The 14,040-nt window shown below is 33.3% G+C and overlaps 2 protein-coding genes across 2 annotated transcripts; one reads left to right on the plus strand and one right to left on the minus strand.

Moving 5' to 3' along the window:
• Positions 1 to 3,545: 3,545 nt before the first annotated feature.
• On the plus strand, positions 3,546 to 4,787 carry LOC128667669 (uncharacterized). The gene has a single exon (XM_053738764.1). The coding sequence runs from the start codon at positions 3,546 to 3,548 to the stop codon at positions 4,785 to 4,787; it is 1,242 nt and encodes a 413-aa protein (XP_053594739.1).
• Positions 4,788 to 10,461: 5,674 nt separating this feature from the next.
• On the minus strand, positions 10,462 to 11,779 carry LOC103578008 (putative nuclease HARBI1). Its single transcript, XM_008558928.2, has 4 exons — positions 11,700 to 11,779; positions 11,436 to 11,582; positions 11,068 to 11,335; positions 10,462 to 10,986 (listed from the first exon to the last, which is right to left on the minus strand). Exons 1-4 carry the CDS (start codon positions 11,729 to 11,731, stop codon positions 10,462 to 10,464), a joined length of 972 nt encoding a protein of 323 aa, XP_008557150.2. The 5' UTR covers positions 11,732 to 11,779.
• Positions 11,780 to 14,040: the final 2,261 nt, after the last annotated feature.

Genomic DNA, 14,040 nt, shown 5'->3' on the forward strand with positions numbered 1-14,040 from the left:
CTTCTATCTTCAGAGATAATACTATCATAATTACTAGCATCATCAAATTCTGTAGCATTATTCACCGTTGAATTATCATCTTTAAATTCTTCCTTGACTTCTTGTTTGATTTCTTGTTTGATTTTATGCTTAGACGACTCGACTAGACTCTGCAGAGGTGTAACAATAGGCTTAAACATTTCACCCATTGCCTTCTCAGCTGTGTCTTTACCCAACTTGAGCATTCTGTGCTTTCGTCGGATAGCATCACTAGCCTGGGATATCTGATGTAAGACATCTCTCTGCTTTGAAAGCTCCTCGGTCTTCATGTTGATGGGTTAAAGTTCACTTAATCTCTGATGACTATTTATCAAGTACAACTTAATTTATACTAATAAAACAGTCAAATCCTTTTCTATATCTACCACTATTTAGTTCACTGTCTTTGTCAATGACGACAAAACCATATTTACCATCAACATCATTCCAACATGCTGAACACAAATCTTTGAATAAATTGTATGACATGTCAGTATTTACATGATCATCATACACATGCTTCAAGTTCATTTCATCTTGTCGAAAGAGAACTATAAAATTTGCATTGTCGCGTATCAAATGCTTAGGAATACGTGTATAAGTCTGACAGAGATAAAAACTGTCAACATCTTTATGTCGACCCATACAAAAGTATGCTCTGATATGATCTTGTTTTTCACAAGCGACATCATCAAATATCATCAATGAGTTTGGTTTTGCATCTTCAGGTTTTAGTACTTCTTCGTGCTCGTTGAATGTAAAAAATTCAATACCTTCAATTGGTTTAAGTAGTGATTCTAAAAATTTATATTTCGGTTGGTTTAGAGATTTTGAGTAGAGATAAATATTATCAAATCTCAAGCCATTGGGGTGTATGATGAGTGAGAGTAGAGCATTTGTTTTTCCACAATTTGATGGACCACAAAATATAGCGCGTACACTGTTTGGTAATAAAGCGCCGTGTCTCTTAACTTTTTTCACTCCGGTACCTTGAACAATTTGATCAAAATTTATTACTGGTAACTTGGCCGCTTGACTTTTAAACTCCATGTTGCCAGTTTGCGATCACAACAACAACTCACTCAGCGAGCTATAAGAACCAGGTTTTATATCATTTTAAGTCAGTCATGATGCTGCTACTATGGAGAGCACATGTGTAAAGACCAGTGGTAAAGGTTTTATAAACAGTCTAATTAATAAGCTACCAGTTGAACTACACATACCTGGATACCAGTACTGTGGACCAGGTACAAAGCTAGCCAAAAGATTAGCTCGTGGTGATCCCGGGATTAATCCTCTGGACGTTGTGTGTAAAGAACACGATATCGCATACTCGTATAATCGCGAAAATTTGGCAGCACGTCACGAGGCTGATCAAATACTTGCTGAGAAGGCGTGGCAACGTTATCAAGCAAAAGACGCTGGTATTGGTGAAAAAGCTGCTGCGTGGAGTGTAAATAAAATCATGAAGATGAAAAAAAGATTCGGAATGGGTTTGAAGAAGAAGAGAACAACTGGCAAGAAAAAAAGCCTAGTAAAGAGAAAGCCTACTAAGAAAAAAACTGGCAAGAGAAAGACTAGCAAGAGAAAGACTAGCAAGAGGAAGACTAGCAAGAAAAAGACTAGTGTAAAGAAACAAGTAGCACTAAGACAAGTTGTCACAGCTGCCAAAAATTCCATGACTCCTGGAGGTGATCCAATTAAAACGGCATTAAAAGGAGCTCGTCAGGCAGTTAAAAAATCTGGTGGGAAAAAAAATATTCGGCTGCCACGAATTCTACCCGTTCCATCCAAAGTTGGTGGTGTACTACCATTTTTAATACCACTTTTTGCCGGCCTGAGTGCAACAGGAGCTTTGGCTGGGGGTGCTGCTGGTATAGCGAAAGCTGTAAATGATGCAAGTGCTGCTAAAAATCGATTGGAAGAGAGCAAACGCCATAATTTGAAAATGGAGCAAATATCTATGGGTAAAGGTTTATACTTGAGACCTTACAGACGTGGTATGGGTTTATTTTTGAGACCATATCCAGTAGGCAGAGGATGCAAGTCAAAAAACAAGTAGAGCTACCACATCGACCACTTACAAACATCGACTTATTGAAATACGCTAAAGCTCTAAAAATTCCAAACTTTCGCGGTGTTTTTATGAGAAATGATTTACCTAAAACTGGTCCGAGAAAAAACGAATCAGCTATTATTAAACTTGATGATAAATTCGGACCTGGTACTCATTGGGTTGCATACAAGAAAAATAATAATAAAGTTATTTATTTTGACAGTTTTGGTAATTTACAACCACCGCAAGATCTTATGGAGTATCTCGATGTTGGTAGCGTAAAATATAATCACAGAAGATATCAGGATTTTGATACAATTATATGCGGACATTTATGTCTAAAATTTCTCACTGGACAACTATAAATTAATGTGACTTTGTGTACAGCACATCAGTCATGGCTGAGTCATTCACATTAACACTGACAGGATCCACCTCCGTGTTGGAGGCCAATTATTTCCCTCCAATTGAATTATCACCAAATAAAAATTATGTTCTGGGACTTGTAGAGTTATTAACATTTAATTCAATACCCAATATTGATGTTGGTGCTAATAAATTCTATGTCTCTTATCCTGTGGATAATATTGATATCGAAAAAATTGATACAAATGATAAAAATAATGTTGATGAGAAAAAAATAGTCAAGAAAAAAAGAGCTAAAAGGAATGTTGCAGTAATTACAAAGATTGATAACAATGTCTCAGTAACTGAAGATAATACAATAAGTGAAAATATAGAAGCTGGAAAATATGAAACTGTTGAAGAGAGAGTCTTGACAATACCAACAGGAAGTTACGAAATCACTGACATTGAAAAATACATTCAAAAGAAATTACAAAGACTTAGCATCAGCATAAAAGCCAATAATAATGAATTGAGAAGTGAAATTAAATGTGATCAATTTGTGAATTTTACACCCCAAGATTCTATTGGTACACTACTGGGATTTACAAACCGAAAGCTGACACCACATAAAACTCACTCATCAGATTTACCAGTGAAAATATTAAAACTCAATGCTCTGAGAGTTAAGTGCAACATTACATCAGGTGCTTACATAAATGAGCACAGAGTCCACACAATTCATGAATTTTTTCCAAGTGTACCACCAGGATATAAGATTGTTGAATTGCCATCTCACGTCATTTATCTTCCAATCGCCGTACAAGCAATACAAAATCTCAGACTAAGAATTGTCGATCAAGACGGAAAACTGGCTAATTTCAGAGGTGAGACAATAACCATAAGACTGCATATAAAGTCTATAAAATAATGGGTATTGTGTATGAGACAAAAAGTGGTGCTGGCTATAAAAAGATAGCAACATGGTCGAGCAACATCAGTCGCCGAGTACCTCACAAGGTGTTAACACATCAGAACGCTCAGTTTCTACAGAGCCTAGGACTAAAATTACGTGGAAAATTAAGAAAATAAAAATTTATTTTTGTTGTTTGACGTGTACACGACCATGGCGGCGGCGGAAATCTTAAATATTCAACGACAAATTATTTTTGATGAGTCAATTGCGCACTATGAAGCGCATGCTCATCTCCCGTATGCTTCATCAACATTCAACAACAGCGATGAAATAAGAATTGCTGTTCAACATCAAGATTTGTGTCTACTTCCAAGTAAGAGTACACTACATGTGTACGGAAAATTCACAAAGTCTGATGGTACAGCTGTAAGTGCAACTACTCACATGGTCAACATGACAGTCTGTCATATGTTTGAAGAACTACGCTACGAGCTCAATGGTGTTGAGATTGATCGTAATAAAAATGTCGGTATCACAAGTCTCATGAAAGGATACACATCACTGAGTCCTGCTCAACAAAATACACTCGAGAACTCAGGCTGGATTGTAGATGAAGCTGTAAACAAATTACACAATGACAATGGCTACTTTGATGTATCTATACCACTCAGTCTTTTGCTTGGATTTGCTGAAGATTACCATAAAGTTGTCATCAATGCAAAGCATGAATTAATATTAATAAGATCAAATGCTGATTTGAATGCCTACGTTGTGGCCACACCTGCTGCTGGAGCTCATGCTGAAGCTGTTAAAATTACACTGCAAAAAATCGAGCGGATTGTACCATATGTGACTATGGCTGATAAACAAAAAATTGAAGCTTTGAATTATATCACAAGTGATCCAGCTATCTCAATCAGTTTTCGTGCTTGGGAGCTGTACGAGTATCCTCTATTGCCAAATACTTCAAAGCACATTTGGGCAGTAAAAACTTCTACGCAGCTTGAGAAACCACGTTTTGTGATACTTGGATTTCAAACAGCAAGAAAAAATGACGCAACTAAAAATGCCAGCAGATTTGATCACTGCAACATCCGAGATATAAAATTATTTTTAAACTCTCAGAGTTATCCTTATGGGAATTTAAACCTCAACATTGCAAACAATCAATATGCTCTGTTGTACGACATGTACATAAATTTTCAAATTTCATACTACAACAAAGAACCTGAGCCACTGCTAACGAAGAAGAAATTTTTGGAACAAGCACCGCTCTACGTTATCGATTGTTCGAAACAAAACGAATCGGTAAAATCTGGACCAGTGGACATTCGTCTGGAATTTGAATCCGCAAATCAATTTCCTGCGCAGACATCAGCTTATTGTCTCATTATACATGATCGCATAGTCGAGTATAATCCTCTAAGCAGCATCGTACGAAAACTAATATGAAGACTGTTAAATTTAATCCAACACCCACCACACATTACATGTATGTATGGAGATTTGCACACGAGCAAGCAAGAAGAGGCGAATGGGAACAAGCAGCAAGAGATCGCGAACGATTTAAACAAAGAATTAATAAATTAAATATAATTATTGAACCTGTATTAATTAATAAACTTACATTTATAAATAAATAAACTTTTTTTTTATATTGATATATAGTGTTTTTTATTACTTATAACCTAAAATATACATTGAAGTCTTACATAACCTTAAACACATAATAAACTATAGATATTTATCTTAACCTAAAATATACATTTTAGTCTTACATAAACTATAGTCTTTATTCTTAACCTAAAACTATACATTTTAGTCGTACATAACCTCAAATACAACATAAAACTATAGTATTTTTTTCTTAACCTAAAAAAATATACATTCTAGCCGTACATAACCTCAAATAGATAATAAACTATAGATATTGTTTTTAAACTAAAAAAAATGTACTACAGTTAGAGCAATCTTTTTTAAATGGATATGCAAAGCTATCAGGGATATCATCGTTGAATGTATAATGATCCCGACACCTTTGATAGCCCATTAATTTTTCATTATTTTTTAATTCTTCTGGTAGTTTGTGCCAAGCGAAATCGATTTGCTGGGCTGCATTTTCAAGGATAAATGTATCATCAAGACATGCGATATCTCGATCAACCATACACAGTAAATTCTTCAATTGATTGAAGATCTGAACTGACTTCTCATAGGTTGGTTGAATTCCATAAAAATGCCAGAACCATCTCTTGAACTCTTGGACATTTTGAAATGCGCATGAAGTATCCAATTTCTTCAAATGATAAGCATAATATGGACATTGATGTTTCAAGAAATCGTTTTTTTGATAGAGTGAGAAAAACCTCATTTTTTCCAAGTCAATAATTGGAACAGCGGTGTCAATTAGATCTTCAAGCCATTTTTTCTTCCATTCACCTTGCACGTAAAAGTATCGTGCATGTTTGACCATAATTTCGAGAATTTCTTTCAATAATTCGTATGGTAGCAAACCAGCTATCCATGATATTGAATGTTGATGTCCACAGTGATCAATACTTTTCTGCATTACAGCAACGTCAACTTGATCCAAAGGTGGTTCAAACAACCAATGTTCACATCGTGCAAGTCCATATCTACTCACTTTATCATAAATATCAGTAGCGCAAAGTTCTTTCACCACAAATTTGCCATCAGGCATCTCAAAACCCACAAAATCAATTATTAATTCCATTATTGCTGTTTGTTAGCATTAAATAATAGCTTGGTTAACATAAACGTAGTCTTATGGCAAGCCTGTTCGTACTCACGGCGATCTTTGAAGCTGAGTAATAATTTCTTCCAATGCTTCACTTGTACATCGATTTCGTTCTTTTGTTCTTTGTTATGACGATCAAAGTCATTAACGTTGTCGTCGTCCATTACATCCTCGAAGTCGATCTGCGCATCATGAAAACATACATCCGTACACACATGAGGTCTAAAAAAGAAGTTTAATTAATTAGTTATTATAATTAAAAGACTATAAAGCAGGTGATTGAAAAAAAATTATTACTACGTACCTTGACGAACGACTCATCGTAATTATTTATTTGCCATACGCTTTTCTAGTTTTACCAACTTTTCAGTAGTTTTTATTAATCTTCTGGACAAAATTCTCCTATCGTGGCAGCTTATACACGATGCTTCTAATCGAACACTGTGAATTATTTCCGTGTTTTTCGCGAATGCAATTATATCGTCAATAAATTTACCGATAGACTCAGGAGGAGGCACGTCGCCAAAAAACCCCTGCAATGAGATCTTCAAAACTTTCCGCAAAAGGGTAATTATTACGAAGAAAAATCTTTTCACTTTCAGTTAATTCAGCCATAAATACAAGGTCTGGCACGCAAACTGTTCACTTCAACTCTTCTCAGCGTAGACTGACTGGATGCGAGCTCTCGAGCTCAGCGCTCAGACCAGGATCCCCCACCCCAAACCATAAAACAAGTTCAAACTTGTCGAATGACGTCACAAACAAAAGAAAACGAGTTCAAACCTGTTAGATGACGTCATAAACAAAGGAAAAACAAGTCCAGGCCTGTTACATGATGCAATATTCAAGAGAAGAGTGGGGGGGGAACTAAACCAATAGATGGCGTGCACTTCGCAAGCTTCTCGCATGTACCCTTACACACCCCAGTTTCAATATATAAAACCGGATGGGTGTGTAAATGTACTTTGTGATGACGCTCAAGGCTGATAGACTGGAAATCGTCAGCCTTGATCGCCATCACGAAGTCTTTTTTGTTTCAAAATTTCCCGCTCAGTACAGACTTTAACCGACATCTAGTCGAAAACGAGCTCAATTGAACCGGCAGAGATATATTATGAGCTCAGAATGGCCACCATAAAGCTCAAACAGTGCCTGAAATGAGCTCAAGAATGATTTACAGTAGGTAAAATAGAGCTTACCGACTGCTAATACGAGCTTGCCGACTGCCAAATCAAAGTTTACCGACTGCCAATCTAAGGACAGTCGGTAAAACAGGCCTTACCGACCACCAGTATGTCCACCGTCCGCCGATAGGTTACCCTCCGTCGGTAACTTAGCACGGACTAGAACCCACAATCTGTTTTATCGGGGGGGGGGGGTGAACTCCCCTTGTTCAACTACTCACGTCCTTGTCCTTCTTGACCGGTCTCATCATGCCCCTTCCTCTTACCACGTTCCCACGCTGGGTCAGCCCTTTTTCCACTTTTCCGGATCCACCCCATGCCCGTAGCTTCCAATCACAACTCCCACTTCCCCGCTTTCTTATTTTTCTTACTCCTACTCACTTGGGTATTAAGCATTTTGTAAATTTTTAACTCTAAGCAATTTTTCGTAAGTTTTACAATTATCAGTGTGTAACTAGAATCTTTACCGAGCAGCAGCTTGGCTCTCGGATAAAATAAATCAAATTGCAATCAGAAAATTTTTATACTCAAACATTTTGTCTATTTTATTTTTTTAAAAATAAGTTACAACTCATTCCCGGCAAACTAGTCGCGGAATTATTCAATCGGCCACATATAGGGTATGTTTTGATATACACTGTAAGTACTGCACAGTGCTCTCACTGTTAAAAAATTCGTTCCGTTATGAACTGCCAGTATACAGCCGCAGTATGCTAGGGAAATATATGACGTCACAAATCACCGCCATATTTCCACTGCGAGCACTGGTGTTTTTGAGGTAAGGTACTTGCAGTGCTTTGATCACGTGATCAATAAAAACCACTTGAGTGCCTAACGGCTGATATAACTTACAGTTTAATAACAAAAATATATAATTCTAATTGAAGAATTAGCTTGGACTATTTAACAAAACAATGGAAAATTTACGAAGATTGAGCTTATTAGACTGTGTAAGTAATACTCAGTACGAGTTGAAAGTGACGCAGGAAATTTTCGATCGTGCTAGAGAAGGTAAATTTATCATTGTATGAATGTTTCAAAAGTAAATTCTTGAGTATTTTTGTTGTAATAAAATTTTAAATTCTTTTTTATTATTATTTTGCAGATACAAGGTTTGCAACTCGACTGTTGGAGCATTGTAAATTTAAAGATCAAGGTAAAAGTTTGAAATTAACCAAAATAAGATATATTGATAATTTACGAATGATTATTGTTTACAAACAATATGAGAACCTCTTATTAATTTAAAAATTATGTTTATATTATGTATAGACTAATTATATAAAAATTGTAATTTATTGATGATCCACAGAGAATGTATTTGATGGTCCTATTGAGACTTATAATTTGGAAGAAAAAGAAAAGGAAAATCAATCTACATTAGATGCCGGTACGTTCGAAGCTGAAATGTTTTTCGAAACCCCTTCAACATCATTTAAGTCTTTTGAGGCGAATTCAACGCCAGGAAAGTCTTTTGACAAACTATCAAAAGCAAAAAAGTCATTGGGTACAAAAAAAAGTACAGGTGAGTTATGGCAGAAGAGGAATAATTATTTTTTCAGTACATAAATCGATAGGTTCTGAAAGCTCTTTTGTGTTTCTCAAATAATGAAGTTGTAAAAATAATAGTGATTACAATAGATTTCATCAGAAAATGTAGAAAATAGCCACTACTCTTGTTTATTTTATTTTTTCTTTGTGAAAGCTGATTATTCAAAAGAAATTTATGACAATTTTTAAAATTTCAGTCAACTTTTGCAACATACAATTATATCAATTAGATGATTATATTTACATTAACTATAATATCCATTACTTTGTTATATATTTATCTATTTACAGAATTGGAGCAAGAATGAGGTTTTACTTCTTATAGCGGCTTATAAAGAATATCAACTGGAATTCCTTGACGCAAATATTAGCAATGATGAAGTGTGGAAAAAAATAGCAAATGACGTCAACGAAACCCTTAGTCTGCAGGACTTACCACCCATTGCTAACGAGAAATTTAAAACAAAATGGGAAACGCTCAAACGTCATTATAAAGGTTTAAAAGATAGCAACAAAAAATCGGGGAATTCCCCAATAACGTGGGCTTTCTATGATGTAATCATCGAAATTATTTTTTTCTTGACCCTTTTCGAAATTTTTACCGATATTCTAAGTAAATTAATTTGTAGAAAATGGAAGAAGTATTTGGTGAACAACCATGGGTCAAACCTCTTTCTACTGCCGGATCAAATTCTACCAATAAAATAGGTACTTACATAATTTAATTTCATGAAATACTTTTTATTATAACATAATAGTTAGACCAACTTTAATCAAATATATTCTTCTTAAATTACATAAACTTACAACATTATCGGTTTTATTAAAATTTTTGATATTTTATAGATCCTGCAATTATCAGCCCACCACGAAAGCGGCAGAAAACTTTAACAAATTACTGTGAAGAATTACTTGCAGCTAAAAAAGAAAATTGTAAAACTCGAAAACAACATCATCGTGAGAAAATCGCATCTATAGCTCAATTATCTTGTGCTCTTAACAAACTTGTAGATCATATTACAAAAGGACAAGGAGATTTATGATTTTTTGACGCACAACGTTATTTTTTTTATATTCTAATTTCAATATGCTTTAGAAAACGTCAAAGAATATACTTACTTTTTATACGTATAAAAAATATACGCTATGAAATTGTTAACTTTAGAAACAAAATTCAAGTACCTTTAAGAAAAATTTATTATCATTGAAGTTACAAGTATTAATATTTTTCATTTAATCATAAGTCTTTTATTGTTTTTTTTTTATAAAGATATATTTATGTCGATAATAAGCTTACAAAAGTACAAATGTAATAAAATTTATATTTTTCGTATTTTGATCGGTTTATCGCAAGAATAACATAAGATATTTTATAAGATATATGAAAAATAAATTAAAAGTAAAAATAAAAACATATGAACATGATAAAATTTCATTACTTATTTTCAGTAATTTTATTCAAAAAATTAGCATAATACGCTTTGTTATCAAAGATTTTTGATAAATATAGGGTGACAGTAAGATTTACAATTTTTTCTTCGGCAAATCGATTTTGAAGTTTAATTCTTCTAAATTTATGTACATAATTTTATTATCAGCTGATTAGTATCCATGTGTTATGACAGTTTGGAACTCATACATTATTCATAAAATTTTTGAATCTTTCTCTTTTTTCCATTCCAGCAACTTTTATGGCATTGTTCATTTCAATATATACATCCATTGCCGGAATTTCATGATTCACAAGAACTGGGATGTCAATTAAATCATCTTTCATAATACAAATGTTATGCAAAATACAACAAGCAATAACATAATATGGCATTAAGTCTGTTCTTTTGAATGGTAATTTATCTAATAAACTACGAAATCTTCCTTTTAATAAAGCATTAGCTCGTTCTATAATCATACGAGCACTTGAATGTATGTTATTGTATTGCACCGAATCTTCATGCAAGTTACCATTATTTCTATAAGGTATCATTATACAAGGTTGAATACTGTAAGCTTTATCTCCTAACAAATGGGTATCATTAGGGAAAAATTCAGGTGTGCAATAATTTTGTAAATTTGACAGCCGAAAAACACGAGCGTCATGAACTGAGCCGGCTTGACCACAGTACGCATGAATAATTTTTAACTTGTGATCACATACCAGCTGAAATTATTAAATTACATTAATTTAAACAAGTTTGGTAAGTATACAGTTTATCAATATAAATATAATAATTTCAAAAACCTGAGTTTGAATAGAATGAAATCCTTTGCGGTTACTGTAGCTGGCATGATGCTCTTTTGGCTGAGCAATTCTTATATGTGTTCCATCGACCGCTCCCAATACATTAGGAAATCCGTATTTTCGATACATATGATTTGATGTTATCCTTGCTTCTTCAGGGGTAGGCCATTTTATGCAAACAGGTAGATAATTATATATTGATTTTACGACTTTCCAAACAGTTCTCCAAGCTGTTGCTTTCCCGACATTAAAACGATCACACACTGATCTGTAGAATTAAAATAATAGTAAGCTATTCTTTTCAATCACTGTAATTTTTAATAATTGAAGATCTTTACAATAAAATTTCATGTATGTGAAAAATCTACCTGTAGGAATCTGGTGTTGCCATGGTCCAAATACTCAGGAGAAGCTGTTTTTCGACAGGAATAGGAAGTCTACCAAAGTGGACAGATTGTTTTTGCAAGTCCGGTCCGAGTAAATTTATCAGAAATTCAAAAGTATCTCGTCTCATACTGTAATTGATTTATAAGTAAACTACTAATTATTCAAATTAATAATTGTTCAAATATCTGTGGTTTATAATAGGAAAATTATGATTATCACTTAATTGGATAAAATGCATGCCTTACCGAAAATGACTTTTGAAAGTCTCATCACTCATCCGAAAAACCGTATTTTCTACATAATTTTGGGTTCTTGGAATGATAACTTGTCCTGCTCGATTTCCAAAACAATAAATGAGATCTTTATCGTCGCTAGAATCATCTTCGTCTGAAGATTCCAATAAATTTTGAACTGCACCAACAAGCACAATTCCAACTATTGTGTACTCCATTAGCTGTAAATTGGTTTTCATTAGTAGTAATTATTGTGACACTAAGGTTACCAGACATACAAACATTTTTTTGTATTTTATAACAATAAAATTATTTTTGAAACAGTTCATTTAAAAAGTTTCACTTTTAGAAATTTGAAAAATAAACAAGTGATAACTTTTTTTTTACATGTTGTCATTTATTGTTTAATAAAAATTTCAAAAAAATTTTAATGCTTAAATTCAGTATTATTAATTAATACTTAAGTTTTATAAAGAAAACTGTTTACTTTTACCTTACATAACCTCTGTATAATAAGTAGTACATAGTTTATTTAAATTGAGTTATGATGGACATACTTATTTTCATTTAAAAATACTTACTTTTCTTGTAGTATGAATTCTATTGACAGTTACAATTCATATAAATTTTTTAATTTGACAATACCCCAATATTAGTTTTTCTTATTGAATTAAAAAACTTTAATGTTCTCATTTGAAAACCGCGTCGAAAAACGAAGCTGATTAGTATAGTACACTGGACTGCGTTCCGTTTTGAATTGTAATCAGTATAGCTGGCTATAAAGAAACGGTTTCATAGTATACTAAATTGACGGCACTCTGTACAGTGGTCGCAGCGTATATCGGAACATACCCATATTCTTATACTATAAGTACTGTCCGAGATCATATAAGCTAGATTGCAGGCACAGAAAAAAAAAGTGACTTTATTAAAACTTGGGAGTGATAAATATTTTTTTGGTGTCTCGATAAAGTGAGGCGACAGTTTATACCAGTTTGTTATTATTATATTCTTTACAAATTAATACTTTCTTCATAAAAACTATATAAACTCTGTTCAACTCCCTACAAGGTTCAGTGGTTATACTTGATGTGTGATATTATTGCAAGTACGTCTTCTTCATTTTCTGAAACTTACTGTTACCAGCAACCAGAGTTGTTGTTTATACACTAATGCAAAAAATTAAAGGAACAGAAAAATTTTATAAATTTTTTAGTAATTTTTGGAAGGCTGTAACTTTGTAAAAAATAATCGTATCGAGATTTTGAAAAAAGCACTTTATAGCTTGAAATCTCTAATTTTGGTCCCTTTTTATCAAAATTTTTGAAAGGTCTGGTTATTACGCTAACATGAGAAATAGCGCGAGACAAAAAATTTCTAAATTTTTTTTTTTTTTTCCAAAGAGCCAACGGACCGTGAAAAAATTTTGTCAACTAAACCAATGCATAAGTCATTTGGCAAATTTATTCAGCTTCAATTTGGTTTTTTTTTAACCTCGTAGGACAATTTGTTGCAGAGATATCAGCCTTCAAACAAAAAATGATCCTTTTGGCTTTGATCATAGACATTTCAGGTACCAATGATTGCACAGTAAATTTGAGGGCAGCGTTAAGAACTTGAATGAATTCTCTACAAGACCCGTTCATCAATTTTTGGAAAAAACAATTTTTTTTTATTTTTAACATCCTTTAGAAGTAAGTACAAAAAATGACTTTTTTTTGGTTTTTTTTAGTAAAACAACCGCTACTCTGCAAATATCGATAAAAAAATATTGTTGGCAGGGACTTTTTTAGCTTAATGTACCCCTAATAACCCTATAAATTTTCAACTCGATCTTTCGAGCCGTTTTTTGGGGGTGATCGATGAAAGTTTTGCTAAACAATTAAAGGAACAAGTTTTGTTCCTTTAATTGAGTAATCATAATTAAAATGAAAAAATAATTTTTTTTTCACTTTTCTTTCATCTTTGCATTGGTAACTCAGTAAATGTGAGGGAAAGAGAAAAAAACGAAAAATTTTCAAATATGTAAAAAAAAAATCAAAGAAATCAAAAAAATTGAAACTTGTTTTTTGGGGTCGAAATTTTTTTTTGTACCTTTTTTAGGTTGTACCTCATTTTGCCCGCAAGAATGAAAAATTCTTCTTTTTTTAACGGTACCTGAAAATTTTTTCTACTTACTTTAAATGTCATTAAAAAAAAGCAGATTCAGTGTATTTAAGTCCTCGAAAACTTGGTATTTCCTGCAGTACTCCGTTCGCCCCTCCCACCCCTATGGATTTACGGATGACTAGAGGATAAAATGTTGCCTTACATAGTAATTTATTTTGCAACAATTATCACAATTTTTGAATAA

Source organism: Microplitis demolitor, chromosome 1 (genome assembly GCF_026212275.2).
Source record: "Microplitis demolitor isolate Queensland-Clemson2020A chromosome 1, iyMicDemo2.1a, whole genome shotgun sequence".
NCBI classification, from domain to species: Eukaryota; Metazoa; Arthropoda; class Insecta; order Hymenoptera; family Braconidae; genus Microplitis; species Microplitis demolitor.

Bases quoted from the DNA above. Each gene is read 5' to 3' on its own strand.
- LOC128667669 (XM_053738764.1), top strand. From the start codon at position 3,546: ATGGCGGCGGCGGAAATCTTAAATATTCAACGACAAATTATTTTTGAT.
- LOC103578008 (XM_008558928.2), bottom strand. From the start codon at position 11,731: ATGAGTGATGAGACTTTCAAAAGTCATTTTCG. The intron at 11,583-11,699 runs GTAAGGCATGCA...AATCAATTACAG, and splicing joins ACTTTCAAAAGTCATTTTCG to TATGAGACGAGATACTTTTG. The intron at 11,336-11,435 runs GTAGATTTTTCA...TTAATTCTACAG, and splicing joins GCAACACCAGATTCCTACAG to ATCAGTGTGTGATCGTTTTA.